At 41.2% G+C, this 22,432-nt stretch overlaps 1 protein-coding gene across 1 annotated transcript in view; it reads right to left on the bottom strand.

Annotated features, from left to right (window-relative positions):
• ryr2a (ryanodine receptor 2a (cardiac)) overlaps positions 1-22,432 on the bottom strand; it is a 282,131-nt gene that overhangs the window by 13,578 nt on the left and 246,121 nt on the right. Inside the window, exons 97-108 of the mRNA XM_085361763.1 lie at positions 21,907-22,122; positions 21,543-21,815; positions 19,990-20,196; positions 19,594-19,896; positions 18,477-18,547; positions 17,760-17,910; positions 17,543-17,629; positions 15,364-15,630; positions 14,503-14,633; positions 10,599-10,641; positions 10,212-10,345; positions 255-315 (exon numbers count right to left, since the gene is read on the bottom strand). Of these exons, the coding sequence (XP_085217889.1) occupies positions 255-315; positions 10,212-10,345; positions 10,599-10,641; positions 14,503-14,633; positions 15,364-15,630; positions 17,543-17,629; positions 17,760-17,910; positions 18,477-18,547; positions 19,594-19,896; positions 19,990-20,196; positions 21,543-21,815; positions 21,907-22,122 (1,944 nt within the window). The remainder of the gene's footprint in view (positions 1-254; positions 316-10,211; positions 10,346-10,598; positions 10,642-14,502; positions 14,634-15,363; positions 15,631-17,542; positions 17,630-17,759; positions 17,911-18,476; positions 18,548-19,593; positions 19,897-19,989; positions 20,197-21,542; positions 21,816-21,906; positions 22,123-22,432) is intronic.

Genomic DNA, 22,432 nt, shown 5'->3' with positions numbered 1-22,432 from the left:
CCAGAATTTTATCTTATAATGTTATGGGCCGATACAACAGGTCATATGATGCCGTTACTGCTATTGATGTTAAATGCCATAAGCAACTTTAAAACATTTTAAACAGGAACTAGAAAAAAAGTTGAGGTAAACTAAAAATGTCCCTGTGAAATTACTCTGATATAAACAAAAAAGACAAAAGAGTTAAGAACTTCTGCAGGGAATCCACATGATGGAGCCACACATCGCTGTCCTGAGTGATTCTGATTGCTTACATTGTCTGTGAACACAACCCCCAGCTTCCAGATCTGGTACTTGACATCAACAGAGTTCAACCTGTGAACACAGTGAGAAGAAACAAAGTCTTTTTACATGTTTCATGTTTTGATGAAAACGTGAACAGAAATGGTTTAAATGAAAGGGGCTCTCTGTTATGAGAACTGAAGATATCTTAGCGCCTTTACCTGGTATAACCACTTTGAAAACTTATGTAAATGTGACAGGATCATGTCTTGTTCAGTGTTCAGATAAACAATACTGCAGTTCTGTTTACATGATTGTACCTGCTATTCTTTGTTGCAGAAAATTTCTTATTAATCCAAATCCCCCATAGAGGATGACCCCATGGAACCATGACTTTATTAAAGTCACTGTCAGCCAGACTGACAGATGCAGGAAATCTCCTTTGTGTTCTTCTCTGAAGTTTGAGCTCTACGTGAGCTTTAAATGCTGAAGTAGAGTAGAAAAGGGCTATGTAACCAACAGTTTACAATTTAAAATCCTCCTCTAAATACCATTAAAATGCACACCTAGAACCTGCCCTGTACAGTACAGTTTTAAACTTCATAACAACTGTATGGTGGGTCATTTGGACAGTGATGGAAGGTAAGGGCATGGCCACTTTGACTGACAGGTGACTGGCCTGTAAGTCAGCTGTAACTGATCATTATTTGATTACCTAACTGGCAAACTGCATTTTTAAATGGAGTTACAAAAAATAGAAATAAAATAATCTGATCTAATAATTAAAAAGAAATTTAAAAATTTTCTATGCTAGACTAATGAGCACAGCTTGACTCTTCTACCAAAACTTAAACTCTACTAAGGTTTGTGGTAGACAATTTACGGCAAATTGCACAAAATTTAACACTGAAACACACTTTTTTTCTATGACTGGTATGTGTGTGATAGTTGCTGCTTGGAGGGTGTGCTTATTTGGGATAAGAAGGGGAGTGTGTAACTGGCACGGAAAGTCAATGAAAATAATTTTACTTTGATCTGCTGACAGACTAAATTGATTTTCACATCTTATTATGTTGTGGGACAGTAGACTTAAATGTTTAATTAGATCTATTTAAAATTTCAGAGCTCTAATATGCTACTGTGCCTTAGAAATGTGAAGTTGTGAAGTTTGCGGACAACACTACAGTGGTGGGTCTTATCACCAACAGTGATGAGACAGCTTAAAGGGAGGAGGTCAGCGCCCTGACCCACTGGTGTCAAGACAACCATCTCACCCTCAACGTCGCAAAGACAAAGGAGTTGATAGTGGACTTCCGGAGGTGCAGAGAAGTACACACCCCCATCACCATCAGCGGCGCTGCTGTGGAGAGAGTGAGCAGCTTCCGGTTCCTTGGAATACATCTGGCTGAGGATCTTACGTGGTCAGTACACACAAACAAAACAGTGAAGAAGGCGCAGCAGCGCCTCTTCTTTCTCAGGAGACTGAAAAGATTCGGCATGAGCCCCCGCATCCTCAGGACCTTCTATCACTGTGCCATTGAGAGCATCCTCACTGGATGAATCACCACCTGGTATGGCAACAGCACCGCCTACAACTGCAAAGCTCTCCAGAGAGTAGTGCGGTGCTCTGAACAGATAATTGGAGGTGAGCTTCCCTCCCTCCAAGACATCTACAGGAAGCGGTGCCTGAGGAAAGCGGGGAGGATCATCAAGGACTCCAGTCACCCCAGCCATAAACTGTTCAGACTGCTTCCATCAGGAAGGAGGTTCTGCAGCATCCGGTCCCGTACCAGCAGACTGAGAGACAGCTTCTTCCATCAGGCCATCAGACTGCTGAACACTTCATAGACACCTCAGCTTCACTACTGGAACTTTAACATTATGCACTCCATACTGTACAGTAATGCCACTGTTTTGCACATGTCTCAACTCTGTATATTTTATTTTATTTATTTTATATATTCTATTCATTGTTTACTCTATTTAATTTGTAAAATCTGTGTACACACACACACACACACACACACACGTAGAAAAATATTTAGTATACACATCCAGAAATGCATACACTATTATATATTGTACATATATTTATTAGTTTCAGATGTAGCCATTCTTGTATTTTGCTTGTTTACATTATTGTATTTTGCACAACTCTGTTGCTTGTGAAGCTCGCACACAAGAATTTCACTCACATGTGCTGTACCAATGTACCTGCACATGTGATGTGACAATAAAAGTGATTTGATTTGATTTGAAATAAACAGCAGTGCCAACAGTGCCCTTCACAATGAAATAATCAGCCTAACCTGTCACTAGCCTCAGACAGGTGTTTTGCAACATTTTCAACATCTGTAACTCCCATAAGTCCTGAACCATTTCAAATGAAAGACTTTCAATGGTTCCTGAAAACAGTGACTCTGTGCTTGTCAGGGATTTTAGGGTCATTACAGTAATCCCTGGCACAGTGTTGCAGCAACCCCAAAAAGACGGTTGGAGGTTGGTTGAGAGAAGAGAGAGTTAGTGAGTGTGATGGAGCCCTACAGAAGACACACACACAGCCATGTTTTTATAGTTTTGTTTTTGCTTTTTGCTCTTTTGTTTTCTTTGTTATTTGCCAAAATTTGGATGTGGCGCCTGCCTGGGCCTGAGCCTTACTGAAAAAGAGTTGATGCTTTCAGAAACCATTTGAATTTTTCAATTGTGCCAGTGGTTCGGGAGTTAAGGTAATTTGACCTAAAAGTTTGACCAAAAAATAATTAACTTTAAATTAAATGTTTATTTTAACACTTGGTGTGCTAAGTATTAACCATTTTCTGCAGCATTAATCTCCTGGTTTGTAAAAATGTTGCATTTTACTGTTATATTTTTATGTTCTTTATAGATTTGAATCACCAATTTATCACCATCCTCTAATCAGAATAAGAATCAGAAATACTTTATTGATCCTAAAGGAAATTATAGGTTACAGCAGGCAGTACGCTAATGTCACATGCGCACTTACAAAGGAACCCTCTGACCAAACTTTACACAAACATCACATTGGGAAGACATGTCAGACAGGCATCGAAGGTGTTTGAAAAGGGAGGGGGGATGAGTGTAACTACCCTTTTGAAGTAGGTGACACTCATAGGGATCATTATGTGCCAAATAAGAGTTACTAATATCGATATTCGCATCGATATTGAACCGTTCGATACAGTGCTTTCGGTTCGGTACGCATATGTATCGAACAATACAAAATTTGTAATTTATTTTATCAACTTTCCTTCTGACGATGCTGTCTGTGTTGAGCGCTCAGTGAATCTGCGTTCGACAGTATGGTACCTCAACTACAAATCAACGGATTGAAAGTTGGTGGTCTTCGTTCAGAAAGCAAAGGTACATGGCTTTTAAAATATATTCTGAAACTAAAATTGAATGGTTCTGAAGGTGTTTCGTGGTCAGCAATATACTTTTTTTTGTGGGTGGGGTTTTATACTCAAATATTAAATTACCAGTCTGCCAATCCTGCTCCTCCTCTTCTTTTATGAGCAAAACCATAAGATACTTCAAATCACTCGCTTGGGAAGGCAACTATCCCCCAACCCAAAGGGTCCTTTTTTGGCAGAGAACCATGGCCTTAGACTTGGAGGTGCTCAAGATGTTTGAATGACACCAAGAAAATTACTTTCAATTCTACAATTGAATCTGAGGTTTTACAAAATGGACACCCCCCACCGTGTGGATACTTCTTTAAGACACTCTGGTTCGCCCGGCCATACCCCACAGCTCACGTATAAAACAGCTGTGCAGACGTGACACCGGTGATCATTTGATCTCCACTTGTGTTGTGTGTTTGTGAGTGCCTTGAGAGTGCTGTATGTATGTGCATCCATCAGGAACCTGTTTTGGCAGCCTCCGTGGGCGCTGCCTCTCCTCTGGTATTCCCCGGGTATTCCCCGGTATTCCCCTGATATTCCCTGGTATTTCCTTGGTATGCCCTGTTATCCCTTAGCTTGCCCTTATCTTTCCCCTTGGTTGGTCTCCCCTCCCTGGCTTATCGCCTTGAAAAATAGTCTTATGTGCCAGTCGGACCACGCTGTGCGGCTGCCGGCTAGCGAGTAGCTCGGCTACGGTGAGCAAACACAGCAGGGAACACGGCCTCAGCGTTCAAGCATACGCTGTCGCCTGGGCACTGTGCAGCTCGGCTGCGATGTATGTAAACACAGAAGGGATATGGCTTCAGTGTTCCAAGCATTCGCTGTCGGCCTGCTTAACACTGTGGGAAAACACGAAATTAAGTGGCGAACCATCCTACCTTTATGAATATTAGCTAGAAGCATACTTTAAAGGCTACAATTAAGTGGCAAATCATCCTACCTCTGTTAATAAGAGCTAGAAACATGGTCTGACAGATAAAATGAAGTGCCAAACCATGCTACCTTTGTGACTGTTACCTACAAGCATACTTTAACGGGTAAAATGAAGTGGCAAACCGTCCAGTACGGTGGCCGTTCGACAGTGCAGCCTGCACTGTCGAACGCAGATCCACTGAGCGCTCAACACAGACAGCATCGTCAGAAGGAAGAGCGCAGGGCAAGCTAGCGAGACAGAAGTTAAGCTCTCCTTGCAACATGGCAAATTGAACCTCCCCCACCCTCATTCAGATCTGGCGTTTGGAATTATTTTGGTTTTCAAGTGACGTATGACCCTGAAGGTAAGCGCGTCATGGACTAAAGTAAAACAGTATGTTGGATGTGCCACGCAATGCTCAATTACATGGGTGGGAGCTAGTGTGTTAGCGCAGTTAGATCGTTAACGTGTTGGCCGTCTAGCCCCACGCACAGGGCGATCAGGGGTAGCTCGTTAACGGAGATTTGCCGTGTTGTGGCGTTAAGGTCATTTCAACGAGATTAACGCTGACAGCACTAGTGGGAACACAACGAATATGACTGCACATTTACGCCGACATCATCCTAGTGCAAAGACAAGTGGAAGCAGACAAAAACAACAAGCATGCTACAAACTTTACCCAAGTCATTTAGACAGCCGTTAGCACATGATTGGTGAGTGATGATAATTTGCGCACCAATTCCTCTGACATCGTCTTATCAATCGTTAGCTTACTATGCAAACATGACAAGTGAAATCTCCCGCAGCTTAAACAGGTTGATCGCGCAGAGAATCGCTGAGCTTATATGAGTGCGTGTGTAAAAGCAGCAGGATTTATATTTCAGTTCTGCTGAGTCAAATAAGACAGGTCAGGGTGAAGAAGTGACAGCCAAAGAAAAGCTTACCACAAAACGGAGAAGTTATGACAAATCAGACTATAAGGCAAAAAGAAAGTGCAGCTTTATGGTTTCATGGACAAAAGAATTTCTGTGGCTGCAATATGACGAGCTAAATAACCAGGGCTGCACATAAGTGGTCCGCAGGTGCGCGTTCTCTGTCAAAATGAAAAACACGCACAAGGGTTAGGGTTAAATTTAAAAACTGTACTTTTGAGTTAAAATATATATTTATAATTTTAATAAATGACAAATTAAAAAGGCATGAACATTTTTTTTGTATCGAACAAATATCGAACCGTGACACCAAAGTATCGAACCGAACCGTGAATTTTGTGTATCGTCGCACCCCTAATATTTACGTGAGCAAAGAAAGTTCATAATATCCAACATAATGCAACTTGCAATGGTGACTTATGCTATGAATCTAACCTGTTCTGGAGCAGGTTGTGCTCCAGATTAGAGACCAGCAGTTATAAAATCACTATGTACTAACTAATCAGTTATCCAGAAAATAGCGCCGCCATTTGTGGAACATCTCTCTGAGGGATCTTTTGTCTTTCCCTGATGAGCATCAAAAAAAGAAACAAAGATTCTAAAACAAACCCATTTTTGATCATTTTTTCCCCCTGTTGGCTGTATTAGAAATATCCTGTCTCAGAGTGACGCTGAAAAACTAGTTCATGCATTTATTACTTCCAGGCTGGACGACTGTAATTCATTATTATCAGGTCCTAAAAACTCACTGAAAAGCCTTCAGCTAATCAAAAATGCTGCAGCAAGAGTCCTGACAGGGACTAGAAAGAGAGAGCATATTTCTCCTGTTTTGGCTTCCCTTCATTGGCTTCCTGTTAAATCCAGAATTGAATTCAAAATCCTGCTCCTCACATACAAGGTCTTAAATAATCAGGCCCCATCTTATCTTAATGACCTTGTAGTACCATATCACCCTATTAGAGCACTTCGCTCTCGCTCTGCAGGCCTACTTGTTGTTCCTAGAGTATTTAAAAGTAGAATGGGAGGCAGAGCCTTCAGTTTTCAGGCCCCTCTTCTGTGGAACCAGCTTCCAGTTTGGATTCAGGAGACAGACACTATCTCTACTTTCAAGATTAGGCTTCAAACTTTCCTTTTTGCTAAAGCATATAGTTAGGGCTGGACCAGGTGACCCTGAATCCTCCCTTAGTTATGTCTGTGAAGGTTCTCAGTCATCCAGGTCATCGTAGTCAAAGGAGCTTGCAAAGAAAAGCGTCTGGACTTCTTTAAGTTGCTTGAAGACGTTTCACCTCTCATCCGAGAAGCTTCTTCAGTTCTAAGGTCAAATGGTGGAGAGTCCCAGATATAAACCTAGTGGGAGTATCCCCCCACAGAGGGACAAAAGGACCCCCTGATGATCCTCTAATCGCCTGAGCCAAGGTGTGAAACTGGGCGTGGGTCCCAATCAGCCAGAGTTTCGGGTGTGTTCATTGTGAAACCTGGCCCCACCTCCCTTAGTTATGCTGCAATAGACGTAGGCTGCCGGGGGATTCCCATGATGCATTGAGTTTTTCCTTTCCAGTCACCTTTCTCACTCACTATGTGTTAACAGACCTCTCTGCATTGAATCATATCTGTTATTAACCTCTGTCTCTCTTCCACAGCATGTCTTTATCCTGTCTTCGTTCTCTCACCCCAACCAATCACAGCAGATGGCCCCGCCCCTCCCTGAGCCTGGTTCTGCTGGAGGTTTCTTCCTGTTAAAAGGGAGTTTTTCCTTCCCACTGTCGCCAAAGTGCTTGCTCATAGGGGGTCATATGATTGTTGGTTTTTCTCTGTACCTATGAAGCGCCTTGAGGCGACTTTTGTTGTGATTTGGCGCTATATAAATAAAATTGAATTGAATTAATTTATTAAGTTATTTAAACATTGGTAAATGGTAAGTGGCCTGTATTTGTATAGTGCTTTACTAGTCCCTAAGGACCCCAAAGCGCTTTACGCATCCAGTCATACACACATTCACACACTGGTGATGGCAGCTACATTGTAGCCACAGCCACCCTGGGGCGCACTGACAGAGGCGAGGCTGCCGGACACTGGCGGTACTGGTGGTGGTCAGAGGGCCCGGTGGCGCCTGTGTCCGGCAGCCTCGCCTCTGTCAGTGCGCCCCAGGGCAGCTGTGGCTACAATGTAGCTTGCTATCGCCAGTGTGTGAATGTGTGTGTGAATGGGTGGATGACTGAGTGTAGTGTAAAGCGCTTTGGGGTCCTATGGACTAGAAAAGCGCTATACAAATGCAGGCCATTTACCATTTACTGGCGCCACCGGCCCCTCTGGCCAACACCAGTAGGCAACGGGTGAAACGTCTTGCCCAAGGACACAACGACCGAGACTGTCGGAGCCAGGGCTCGAACCGGCAACCTTCCGAACTCCCAACTCTTGAGCCACAATCGCCCCTCACATTAACATATGATCCTTAAATGGACACCTATTTGTACTTTTTGACCTTATATCAAATATGCACGTAGTCTAAGCCTATGTTTTACATTTTGTTTACATTTGTTTTTGCTTGCTCATGAATTATTAAACACCAAAGCTGCAGTGGAAAGGAAAACTCGTAATAATTAATTTAATCAAATACTTGAATAAAATCCATCATAATCCCTGTCTTAATGATAGAGTTGCAATATTGATGATCTGACAATTGGCATTTTTCCAGGCTTCAAATGAGCTAGACTTTTAATTTAGTAGCTATCTTCCAATCTTACTGACCAAAGTGCTTACACACTTCTAATACTATATTACTCTGCAGTGTCTCCTTTCACACATACTCATACTGCTGTGTTGCTTTCAGCCATATTACATGTTTTAATTTTTTGTACAGTACTTTTGAAATTTGCTCACTTCCTGATGCTTTTTTTTTCCATATTTGTCACCTTTGCATGTTTTAGGTCATCAAACAAAGTTTAACATTAGACAAAGACAACCTGAGCAAAAACAAAATGCAGTTTTTAAATGATGATCTCATTTATTAAGAGAAAAAAATCTGCCCAAATCCTGTGTGAAAAAGTAACTGCCCCTAAACTTTTATTAGTTGTTCAACCAGCAGCAAAAATTGCAACCAGGCATTTGCTTATTGCTTATTGTGTCTTTCATATCGCCGTGGAGGAATTTTTGCTCCCTTTTCTTTGCACAGTTGTTTTAATTCAGCCATATTTGAGGGTTTTGGAGAGTGAACAAGATACCTACAGTCATCCCAAAGGATCTTAATGGGATTTATGCCTGGATCTTACAGTGAAAATGATGGTAGTTTAATTTTACTTTCAGATGTCAGATGTCTATTCATATTAATGTACAGAATTCACCTGCTTGCTGCTACTACTGCACATTCACCCAGTGTATATACTGTATGTATATATATATATATATATATATATATATATATATATATATATATATATATATATATAATGTTCTTCCTCTACCCCCCCCCCCAATTTTTGCACATGTCGAGGACCGTGTCAGGCTACATTTCACTGTGTGTTATACTTGTATAACTATGCATGTGACAAATAAAGAACCTTGAACCTTGAACCTTGAACCTTGAAAAGGGAGTGCCTTGGATTGTTTTGATATTTAACCCTGTACATATACCTTGCAAATAGAAGTGGGTTGAATCCAGGAAGTGTTCCTTCTTGAAACAAATTGGGTTTTAAGTGAAGATTTTTAGTAAGCTCCAAAGACATTTGGAGGTGAAAATGTTGAGCTGGTGTGTTTTGGCTTACTGACCTAAAGGATAACTTGAGTGCGCTTAAGCTTCGGGGAACAAACTCATGGCTGGATATTCTCCAGTCATTTTGCAGGGCGAAGACAAAGTTATCTGCTGAGCTGTGTAAATTTTATTCAGCTTTTGTTTCACTCCCTTTGACGAACTGGCTCTTACGACATTTAGCAATTATGAATGGTGTGTTAGGAAGTCATTTTTTTATTCAGTGTTGTCAAAAAACATAATATAATCGAAATGCCGGCAAACGCTATTCCTTTTTTGTTATTTTTGTCTTCACTTTTTTCCAACTTCCTGTCATCAGAATGTCTGCCCCCACCTTTCTTTCACATAAATGCATGATCCTAGCCTTTCTATGTGATTGGCCGCATGGTGTGCCCATCAAAACAATGTCCCGCCCCTGCCTGCATGGATTCTCAGCAGGGCTAAGCAGGAGTCTCGTTTGCGAACAACATGTCTCCAACAACACACTCATGAACAAATAATTTCATTATTTGGGTAGCCAAGTAATAATGTCACTACTCGTTACATAGAAAGATATTATTATAAACATTAGCCGCACCTACTATTAAGCTTAATAAGCTAGCGGTGATCGCATTAGCATCTCTTATCAACAACTAACCCTGAAGGTATGCAAAATTCAATTTTGCTCATTCGGCTAGTAAAAGAACTGACATTAAGTAGACAGATCACAATCATCACAGTGCTATAAACAGTTTAAATGAACTATTTAACATTGTCATGATGTGTAAAAAAAATTTAAAACAAATGAGCTTGTGCCTCTTCTGCAGTTTCAGGGACAAATCCGCTGAGCTATCCTGTCATCAGATTGGAACTATCCTAATAAGACGGCAGTGCCCCCACACTGACATTGTTCCTGTAGTCAGACTTTTCTTCCCCATAACATCTCTCTCTCTCACACATAAACTCTATTACTTGCACACTACACACAGACTACTCACACTGCAGCAAGCGAACTGTCTTTCCTGGGTTTTCTCTTTTTGTGAGCATCACTGAAGTCCAGAGCAGCTTTGTCCAGTCCCAGCAGCTCACTGATTCGGTCATGGCCATAAAACTCCCCATATTTATCCATCACCTGAGAAAGAGCAGGACTTCTTAAACAGATGCTTTCCACGTTTTCATTTCCCAAAACAGTATTCTATCTAGAAAACCTTAAACTACACAGGGAAAGATCACACCAATGTGGCAGGACTGTAGTTTAAGAGAATGAGCTACCCAGTACAACCAGTGTCCTCAAAGACTTGCCAGTTGTACAAGTTCAATTTGGAATTTAGGAAAACATTTTTAAAATATTTTTATCCAGTAAAACAAAACAAAACAAAACTTACCTTTCTCTTCACAAATTTATCCCAGTAGTTATTGGGGAAAGATCTGAAAGTCAAAGGACAAAGTTACTGATGGGTCTGTCTGGCACAGACCCACTGCTGGAACGAGACAATTCTACTACAACAGCAAAATCAAGACGCAAGTCACCAAAGTTCTTTGTGTTACTCGTGCACGAGGGAGGCCCGACTGAAGTCGAGTGTTGTTCTGCCCACTTGACCTCCGTCGGCCTCTCAGCCAGGTTCCCTGTAGCGCTCCTTTTATTGTGGTTACATCAATATGCATAGGTTCATTAACATATGACATCTTACATAGGCATACATGTGAACAAAGAGTACCAGTCTGTGCATAGTGTGTGTGTGTGTGTGTGTGTGTGTGTGTGTGTGTGTGTGTGTGTGTGTGTGTGTGTGTGTGTGTGTGTTCCTGTGAAGACTCCCCAAGCTGGTGCTAGGAGCGCTGCGGTCCACCTAAACAAAGGGCTCTTATACTTAACCAGACACAGAGTAGGTGTCCTCCTATACCATAAATCACTAAGAGAAGGTGTGACCTCTCTCATGACCTTAAGATGTGTGTGTATGCCAGAACACTCTGAAAGGCACACAGAGTCGTTACAGACTACTAAGGATCAAACCTCTATCAATCTACAAACAATTTTATACTTCTAAGAATATATTGTTATATATTTCTAAGCATAAATGACAATCCACAATATAAACCTAACAGTTACTCTCTCTTTCGCATTTACGCTCAGTTCTTTCTTCACCACAACAGACCGGTACAGCATCCGCATCACTGGAGCCGCAGTCTGTCGATCTCCTGCTCCCCTCTCCCCTCACTCGTGAACAAGACACCGAGTTACTCCTTAACATGGGGCAGAAACTCGTCCCAGAACCAGAGTGGGCACTCCTGCCTTTTCCGGCTGAGCACCATGGCCTCAGACTTGGAGGTGCTGATTCTAATTCCTGACGCGTCATATTTGGTTGTGAACTGCTCCATTGTGAGCTGCTAGCCACCACCTGATGTAGCCAACTGAACCACATCATCTGCAAAAAGCAGAGACAATATTCTGAGGAAGTGGAACCCTTCCACCACTTGGGTATGCCTAGAAGTTCTGTCCATAAAAATTATGGATAGAATCAGTGACAAAGGGCAGCCCTGGTGGAGTCCAACACTCACTGGGAATGAGTCTGATGGTGATGGTTGAAGGCCTTCTCCAAGTCCACAAAAAACATGTAGACTGGTTAGGCAAACTCCCATCCACCCTCAAGTATCCTTTAGAGGTTAAGAGCTTTTCCAGTATTCTGCCACCAGGATGAAAATCACATTGTTCCTCCTGTATCCAAGGATCGACTAATGGATGGACTCTTCTATCCTCACCCCGGCATAGACTTTACCAGGGAGGCTGAGGAGTGTGATCCCCCTATAGTTGGAGCACACTTAACACTTGACTTCCTCTGTGACCTCACCCCCGGTGATGGACGAGTCGTCCCCTTTGTCCCCAGACTCTGCTTCTTTGGAAGTCAGCAGCGCTGCACCTGCACTATTAGGTGCAGCGCTGCTGACTTCGACTGAGGATATTGTTGGGCGGTGGAAGGAATACTTCCAGGACCTCCTTAATCCCACTACAGTGCAGGTAGAGCACCGCTTTCCCCTCCTGAGTCGCCTGATGGTTTGCCTGGATCTCTTCGAGGCAGTCTGAAAGTCATTTGCGGCATGGCCTCTCCGAACTCCTCCCACGCCAAGTTTTTGCTTCTGCAAATGCCTGAGCCGCATTCGCTGTTGGTACCTATTGGCTGCCTCAGAAGTCCCACAGGCTAACCAAACCCGAGGGGACTTCTTCTTCAGCCTGATGCTTTCTTTCACCTCCGGTGTCCACTATCTGGTTCAGGGGTTAACACCATGACATTGCACCAACCACAGGCACTAACACCCTTGCCGCTGCAGTTTAGTGGAGCGACTTCAGCAATTGAGGTCCTGAACATGGTCCATTCGGACTCCATGTCCCCAGTCTCCCCCAAAATGCTGTAAAAGGTCTGCTGGAAGTGGCAGTTGAAGTACTTGCAGACTAGGTGTCCCCAGTGCAGCCTCACTTTACATTTAAGCGCCCCAGATATGTTCAGCATCTTCGCCTGACACCTGATCGAACTTACTACCAAGTGATGATCAGTTGACAGCTCAACACCTCTCTTCACCTGAGTATCCAGAACATGAGTCCACAGATCCGATGATACGATTACATAATCAATCATCAACCTGTGTTCTAGGAATCCTGGTGCCACGTGCACATATGGACACACTTGTGTTTGAACATGGTGTTTGTTATAGACAAACTGTGGTTTGCACATGGGTTTTTGAATCACTCTTTGTCTGGTCCCTTACCCAGGTTGGGTGCAGGTTATTCCCCCAACAAAAATTATATGCTAACTGATCAACAAGAAAGATAATTCAAAACTATAATTCAGTTGAAAATCGGTTGAACCTCTAACAGAATCAGCCTGCACCTGTGCTTAACCCCCATCCTACCAACTGGGTAGGACGCAGCCCTCAGAGGTATAATTTTCTGTCATAACTTACAAGTGATTTCTTGTTTGTTTTTTTAAGCATTTCATTTTCTATGACTTTATCAATCAATTTGTTCTTAATTATGCCACATCATTGTTTCCACTTTGAAAGGTGCTTTTTAAAAAAAATAGAAATGACCTCAGTCAAAAGCACCCAAACTATGCAGGTGTAATAAACGTAATAATTTATTCAGTTACTGTCTGCCATGAATACTACGTATCACACGGTATAAAGAGAGGTATACTGTACTACGTCATTTTAAAGAATAACAACTCAGAGGCCATCATGGCATTCATGATCTGGATGAGAAACTTTAAAGACTGGAAGTTATCAGAACATTGCAGATGTCGCCAAATCTACCTGAGACTGACTGAAGCTCTGGTCATGTTACACATGAAAAGGAGAGCTGATGTTGCAACCTTCCAAGCCCTAGTCCAGTCACTGAGGAAAACTTACTAATGTGACTCTCAAATGTTTGACTGGAAAATCTACTTGAAAAGGGATTTAGTTTAGTACGAAAACACAGACAGGAAGGTAGCAACTGTTTGCTCTTCCTATTACATGCCAGCATTCCCTGAGCAAAGCATGAGGAAAACTGCATGCTATAACTGCTTACAGTGTGTTTTTAACTGTAATTGTTTTTGGTCATTTCCAGCACAATCATGGTGAGAGTTGATTCACATTGCATTGTTGGTCTCTGCAAGGGTTGTAACTGATTCTGATTGATGCAGGAAACACTGGCAGGATTAGATCTTTGGCCTCATTGGTTTTGTGCTTACTTCCAATATTTTATACTGGGGTAAAATTACTCTAATTGGGTTCATATATAAATACAACACAAATAACGTTTGATTAAATTTAATGAAAACTAGGTGATATCAGAATCAAATTATGGTAAACAAGCTGTGAATAACATGGAGTATATTTGGGATAAAAGCTGCAAGTTGCATTAAAGAAAAGTATTGATTTTTGTTTCCAAAATATGCAATTTAATTGCAACTTTGCAAACATAATAAAAGTCTTCTTTTTAGATGAGATTAAATAATGACTATTAATTCATTGACTATAAATATGGGTTGCTAATATTATTATTAATATTATTATTATGCTATTATATTTATTTCTTGCAGTAAATTATTCTCAGGGTGCCCACTGACCCCAATCACCACTGGATGTATGTTAAAAATGGCAGAAGGTTGAGGGTTAATAGGCTGTCTACAAATTATATCTTCTATTTCTTTATAGATGCAGCAGTCACTTGTTTTCGTGAATGAAAATAGTCTGTATAACAAACAACAATTTGATATACACATGCACACTCTCGTGTAGGGACAGAGGTCTACTTACTGTGTGTTGATTACCAGTCTGTCCCACTGTCCTTTGATGTCATCTTCTGATGGCTGCTCTGTTATATAAAGGCCATCAAATTCCAGCTTCCTAGCGACCTCCTTTTCACGTTTAAAGATCACCAGTGGCACCTATATAATGCACACAAAAAGTGGAGAAATGCAGATGTCAATGGGTTCTAGACTTAAGACTAACTGTAAATGATTGAAACTCTTAACTCTTAGTAACTGTCCTTATATTGAAATACATGTCAGTTTGTCCAGTTTCACATTTCTACACAGAGATTTGACCATAATTAAAACTTCAGACAGATTTAAAGTGAACTGATGGTAAATAATGTGTCCTGTTCTCCTACAGGTTGACTGTTTTACCTACTGTATTGCAGATTTACAGGACAGACTTGATTGTAATGAAGCAGTCCTTCTGAATAAATCTCTGATGGCACACAGGATTCCTTTATTTCAAACATACCGATTCATCTAAAGCTGCCTCATGCCATTTTGTTTCCAAAAAGATGCACAGGTGTAAAGCCTGAGTACTTGCTCTATTAGTTTAGTAAGTATGTTACTACTACTATGTTAACTTGCTCAAGAGGTCTGCTCATTTGTGATTTAATAATTTGCATTGATCTTGGTAGAATGGATTGACCTTTATTGAAATGACCAGACTACATCTTTGTCCATAAATTTAATGTAGATTACCCGTAGACCTTTCCAAAGCTTTGTTGTGTGGCATTGCACAAATTTGACCGACTGGCGTAAGATTTAATAACAAACTCTGTGGTTGTTAATGGCAAATACTACATTGCGGATTCTAACATTTTGCACTCATTTCTGTTGTATGTCACAGTGAATATCCTACCTTAAGACAGTAGTATCCAATGATGCAGAAGAAGGAGATGACCGTGTGCAGGACAGCAAGGATCCGTAACATGGGCTCCATGTAGCCACTGCTCTCTTCCAGGACAAAACGAACGGTGACAGGCTTCTGGGGCATGCTGGTCTGATCCATCACCTCTTCCTTTGCATCCACAGTTGCCCCACCTAGTGGATCCCACTGAATGCTGCTCTCTGAATGGCTGGTGTGCACAACTTCCCTCTCCTCAGTCACTGATGAGGATGTAGAAACCTGGAAGGGAAAATTTTAGTCTAGTTATGTAAGCAAATAAAACAATAAGAAAACAAAGTAAAATAACATCAGTATCAGCTATTAGTCCAAAATTTAGTTTTAATTTTTATGACTGATTTGTTCTGAACCCCAACTTCAGGCTCTATAGCAGGGGTGGGCAACTCCAGACCTCGAGGGCCAGTGTCCTGCAGGTTTTAGATGTGTCCTTGGATCCATTACAGCTGATTTAAATGGCTAAATGACCTCCTCAGCATGTCTTGAAGCTCTCCAGAGGCCTGGTAATGAACTAATCCTTTGATTCAGGTGTGCTGACCCACCGTGACATCTAAAACCTGCAGGACACCGGCCCTCGAGGCCTGGAGTTGCCCACCCCTGCTCTATACTAAAGATTCTAAACCAAGCTATAAACACAGCAAAGACTGAGTCTGAGTCTTCTGAAGCAACATACAATGTAGTACTGGCATACTAATTATTAACAGAATATTAAATGATTTGTGATTTGCATTTGCACAAGTTTGTACCAGTTTTGTCCTTATTCGTAATCTAGCACAGCAATGAAACTTTTTTTCCTAACCCTTGGATTTCCCTTGAAAAGGCTGGAGCCTACACGTCGCTCTCGCTCTGCAGGCCTACTTGTTGTTCCTAGAGTATTTAAAAGTAGAATGGGAGGCAGAGCCTTCAGTTTTCAGGCCCCTCTTCTGTGGAACCAGCTTCCAGTTTGGATTCAGGAGACAGACACTATCTCTACTTTCAAGATTAGGCTTCAAACTTTCCTTTTTGCTAAAGCATATAGTTAGGGCTGGACCAGGTGACCCTGAATCCTCCCTTAGTTATGCTGCAATAGACGTAGGCTGCCGGGGATTCCCATGATGCATTGAGTTTTTCCTTTCCAGTCACCTTTCTCACTCACTATGTGTTAACAGACCTCTCTGCATTGAATCATATCTGTCATTAACCTCTGTCTCTCTTCCACAGCATGTCTTTATCCTGTCTTCGTTCTCTCACCCCAACCAATCACAGCAGATGGCCCCGCCCCTCCCTGAGCCTGGTTCTGCCGGAGGTTTCTTCCTGTTAAAAGGGAGTTTTTCCTTCCCACTGTTGCCAACGTGCTTGCTCATAGGGGGTCATATGACTGTTGGGTTTTTCTCTGTACCTATGAAGCGCCTTGAGGCGACTTTTGTTGTGATTTGGCGCTATATAAATAAAATTGAATTGAATTGAATTCATAGGGAAAGAGGCAGGGTACACCTTGGACAGTTCACCAGTCTATCACAGAGCTACCACATATAGAGCGACAACCATTCGCACTCACATTCACATGTGTGTGCAATTCAGAATCATCAGTTAGCCTAACCTCAATAACAAGAACCATTAAATCCCAAACTGCTAGCTGGCACACTCCATCTCACTGCCTTTTTATCCGCCATGTCGATGTAGCAAAGTCACTTTGAAGAGTGAAACTGGTTGCAGACCTGGTCTCTTCTTTAAAGAATTCACTGCAGAGGCAATAAATTGGTAAGTTCATTGTAAATGGTTACAATGATTTTGTTCTTCCTATGGTTTCCAACCACTGTTTTCCCTACTGAGACTGCAGGATAAACAACAACAAACAACTTTCTCATTTTACTCAGCGCAAATAGAAGAACACTCATTAATGAGAAGTACAATGAGTGTATTAGTGCTCTTTAAAACATGCACTCACTCCTACTCTAACTCAGGCAAGCGTAAGACTTTCCACTGCAAAGGCCCATAAAACAAAAAAAATTTTCAAGTGTCCATAAGCAGTAAAATCCCTTGTATCATGTGCCTTCAATAATTGCACTGTTTAATTTGAAACCATTGCATGCAGCACCACACTCTGTAGAAGAAGATGTGCAGAATGTAATCACAAGAACATCCTTGGTACTGTTACCTTATAGAACAGAAGGATAAAGTTTATTGCAAAGGCAACAAACAGAGCCAACATCCTCATGTTGTAAAAGTTTCTGGCGAAGTAGTTCTGTAGGAGAAACCAAAAGATGAGCAAAAAAAGTGTTTTTTAAAGCTATGGATTGAGATGTTGTATAATAATAAGAATAATAATAATAATGATAAGAAGAAGACAAAGAAAAAGAATAAGCTGTCCATACCAGCAGTTTCCTCTGGTAGGCAATGATCTTCTTTAAGAAAGCTGACTCCTGAACATCAGGTTCGTCAGACTTTGAGGTGTGATGCCTCCTCATTTTTGGTTTCATCGTCTCGTTCTTTGACTGTTTCTCTTGTTTCTCTACATCATCACTTCTGAAAACATAAGCCAACACACAGATATTTTTAAAATGACATTACTGTTTCACTGTGGTTTTATTCGTTTACTGTCTTTTTAGGTTTTTGGAGTTTAAAATGAATGGACTAATGCTTGTTATACACTATAAAGCAGCGGTCCCCAATCTTTTTTGCGCCACGGACCGGTTTATGTCCGACAATATTTTCACGAATCGGCCTTTAAGGCGTCGCGGATAAATCCTGTACCGGTACCAAAAAAACAAGAAAATTTATTCACAGCACACGGGAAAAGCCCCAGGGAAACTGAGTTAATGATAAAAAAAATAAATAAATAAAAACCCTGAAAACTGTAAATTTAACACCCGAGTCTCAACTCTCGCGGCCCGGTACCAAACGATTCACGGACCAGTACCGGTCCGTGGCCAGGAGGTTGGGGACCACTGCTATAAAGCATTCTTTAATGCTGTTTGATGTGATTATTTCACTAAAAAAAAAAACCACCATCAGGTCCTAAATGTATAAGTGAAAATGCACACATGCATTTATGCAATTCAAACATCCAGTTCCAAAAATATTTTACGTACTCAGATGTTTTTTGAGGTTCACATTTACTCTCTAGTTTTGATTCCATCTCCTCTGAGGCAGAGCTCTTTGACTGAAACAGAAAAATGAACAGTTAGACAAATATCCACAGCCACATTTGGTCACTTTTGTGGCTGATGACATGCTTGTACTGTTACTGTTGTAAAACGTCAGTATTTCTATGTTGAAATAGGCAGAATTTAGTCAGAGGAGTCAGTGAAGTTGTGCAACATCTGAATCAAAATCTTAAGACATTCAATCATTTGATCAAAGCTCACAGACACATTAGCTGATTATGAAATTCTTATCTTTTACCATTCAAAATCAGCAGCTGTGAGAGCTGTGATCCATTTTAAACAGCTCAAGATAAACCTCCATGAAAGGGAGCAGTAAAGTTTCCACCATGTGGAAGTTAACATTTCAGTGGCTATCAAACTAGCTAAAAGCACATGTTTCTGAGCGGATGGAGAAAGTAGAACAGAAATATGTAAAGTCGACAGACTTTAACCATTTTTCCAGAAATTGGAGTGTCCAACTGTAAATCTGGGAGATTCCAATTGCAGATATTAGAGTCATCTATGTATAAAATGAAAATGTATTTGTTGATGATTGTTTAAACATGTTGTTTCACCATGTCCCAAACACCAAATACGAGGGCTGAGGTCCCAAATATGCTGTTTATTAGATCTGCCCCTCTGCATCATAGAAAACGTAATACATGGTTGTCTACCATAGGTTATCACTGTAATCTCTGCCAGAAATCAGTTGGCAAAGGCCAATACTACACTTACAAAGCAGTTTATTTATTTTAATAAAAGATATGGGAGATTGACAGCCGACTGCAGGGATGCTGAGACATCGATGCCTGGGTATTCAGACTTGTTAAACACTGGTATATCATAGAGCAGTGAAATCCTTTCATTGGAATATTCAAAGGTAGAAATACAGATTTAGTCCAATTAATCCTGGACTCTGATATATGTCACCAAAACCTTTAAAAGAAAGAATACTCATGGCTGAGGGGTAAAAAGCAAAGAAAGGAGAAAAGAAAAAAGTGGAGGGGAAAAAGCAGAGCCTCTCACTTGTGTCATGAAAGAAAGTAAGAAAGAAAGAAATCACCTGATGTCTCCATCTGACTTCAGGTTGGGGTGCTGTGGATGGAGTTGGAAGGGGAACCGGGGAGTTGAGAAGTTCAGTAAAGCTGGCGTTGGGGTTATGGGGGGTGATTTTGTACTGGCCCCCTTCCCTTCTTAAGTCCAGACCAAAAATGTCTGACAGCAGCTCTGTCTCACTGGTATTGACTGTTAGGTCAGCCAAGTCTTCCCCGGTGGAACTGTGATCAGATCTTTTCTCCCTGTTCTCCCCCTCACCGCGTACCTCGTCCTGAGTAGGGTCTGGCATATTGGCCAACAGCTCTGACACCTAGGGGCAGAGGCATTTTAGCTATTAGCAAACAGCTGTTACTTTATCTAGACTGTTCTTTATTTTGTTATTTTAAAAAAAATCTATAATAACCTTTATGGTCTTGGCCCCCTCCACCAGGTTTTCTCCAATGAAAGTGTTGTAGAAGATTCTGCAAAATCCTCGAGCCACATTGAATGCCACATGGAGGAGGCCCAACAACACCGACCAGTAGGTGGAGACCAGGGTGGTTACCATGTCCTTCACAGTCATGTTCTTTATCTTCTTCATTTGCTTCTTTAAGCTCTTCATGGACAGTACCTGAAACCAAAGCAAAGTTACTGGTGAACTGTGTGTTCAGTAGTATTACTGTAGACATTGTCAAGAAAGGTGAGACTGAAAGAAACTGAAGTCCCCGTGGCTTATCTCTTATTACATCTGAGAGACGGTGAACGGTCTTAGCACCAAATTTACATGTGATTTTGCTGATAGTTAATCATGCTTAATGGCTTAATATTGTAGAATATAATCAAGTTTAACCAATACAATGAATCAGAAGATATAATCAATCTACTAACAGATTTTGTATGAAGTGGCTAGTCCAAGGATGGAAGCTGTGTGTGCATGTATGTATGTAAGAAGGAGGGAGGGGGAAGTGAATGAAACTCTAACAAGACAATGATATTAGAAAATGTATGATATTGATATGGCATTAGTAAAAAAAAAAAGTAAAAGAAAAGTAATTGAAGCTATGGCTTGGCTAATTTGGGTTGAAAGTGATCATTCAGTAAATGTGTAGATGTCACGGTTCTGGCTCATTTTCACCCAGCATTTTGAGTTTCTTATGTTTTGGTTTATTTTTGCATTATAGATTATTTTCTGATTCTCTTGTGCTTTATTGATTATTATTAGAATTCTATGTTTCAGTTTATTCTGGTTAAGGCTTTAGTTCTTAGGTTTTGTTTTGGTGTCCTCGTTTTTCCTGCAGGTGTAGTTCAGAGTCGAGTCTGCGTCTTTGTGTTGCCATTTCCTGTTTTATTGTGAAGGTCCACGTCTTATGTCAGTGTGTCTCGTTAGCCCTAATCTCTCCCAGCTGCCTCTCCCTCCTGTTTTCCATTCCCTGATTACTCCCCTGTGTATATAAGCCTTGTGTTTGCCTTTGCTCTCTGTCGTGTCGGACCCTCAGGTTGTGCCTGTGTGTTTCTGTTCTCAGTGTTCATTGTTCAGTTCATGTTTTGTTTCGTCGCCAGCAGAAAAGCTGAGGTTTACAGCTGCAATTCAGTCTCCGAGTCCTGCGTTTGGATCCTCGTCACACAGAGCCCTGACAGTAGATAATTATTTTAACAATACAAACGTACGACAATATATGGTATTTCTACTTAAAATTATGTTTCTGTCTCATTGTATGTTTCGTGGTGAGCTTATCTGACTGTGTGGGAGACATCTTTTCCATCCAGTGTCACACATCTTTAGAGGATCTGCCATTTGCTGAATTCAAGGTTTAAATATATATATGTATCTAAGAGTTTTCAAATTGGAATCAAGTTTCTTATCTCTGTTCTTTTGAAAACAGAAAGCATTACTTTCAAAACTGTTCAAATACTATTTTAGAATATTCCAAAATACACCCAGAGTGAGCTGTTAGCTAGGCTCAGTGTGTAACTCACCTTTATTAGCAGCATGATGTTATATCGAAGTGCTAGCAGTGCCATGTAGACAGTGGTGACAGAAAAGAACCCCACATCGGGGTTCTCCTCATCTGGCTTCTCACGCTCGCTCTCCTCTTTTATCGACAAGCGCTCACCAGCGTCAGACATCTGAGCCGCCAGCTGCATTTCAAATATGGTGTCCTCACAGAAATTCACAAACAGCTCCATCTTCTCTTTCTCCCCTCCTTCATTCACCACATCAAAGATGAACTGACGCTTGGATTCCTTTACCTAGGATAAAAATACAAACTTTGGCATTGGTAGTGACATACTACACTAAAAGGACAAATGTCATAGTTTCTGATGTATTCGCTGTATTTACCTGAGGTTTTTCCCACTGTGTACGACTGGACTCGCTGATCTCAAAGTAGACCCTCTCGATCCGCTTTGCACTTCCCATAATCTCGATACGGCCTAGGTATGGTTGGAAGTAATTGAGGACACTTTCTGCCAACTCCAGGAAAGTCTGCAGCCGGGTGTCATGAGGCATGTGCTCTGACAGGTTGGTCAGCAAAACCGCCACGTTGAAGCCAATGTCCTGTGAATTTGAAAATCAATTTTTCATGGGATTTTTCAGTTTTGAATGAAACACTTCTATCCATATCTTCTCTATTATGCAGTAATTTCTGGGTAAATATGAAGTGCTTCTCTGTAATTTGCTGAATCTCAACCAGGAGCATTTGTAAATTTGTACTTGTACTCCACCTTAAATGTAATAGCTGACCAAATATACCAGGATTGGATTGAGAGTGTGCAACACAGAAAACAAGCAAATGAAGCAAAACCAACTTAAAGATGCTAACAAATAATGACTAAACAAGAAAAAGGAAAATGGAAACAGAAGATAC

Source organism: Diplotaxodon limnothrissa, linkage group LG8 (assembly GCF_057381915.1).
Source record: "Diplotaxodon limnothrissa isolate DT_005_m linkage group LG8, D_limnothrissa_male_GT1.1, whole genome shotgun sequence".
Lineage (NCBI taxonomy): Eukaryota > Metazoa > Chordata > Actinopteri > Cichliformes > Cichlidae > Diplotaxodon > Diplotaxodon limnothrissa.
Note: the sequence above shows the minus strand (reverse complement) of the source record. Positions and strands in the feature narration are given on the sequence as shown.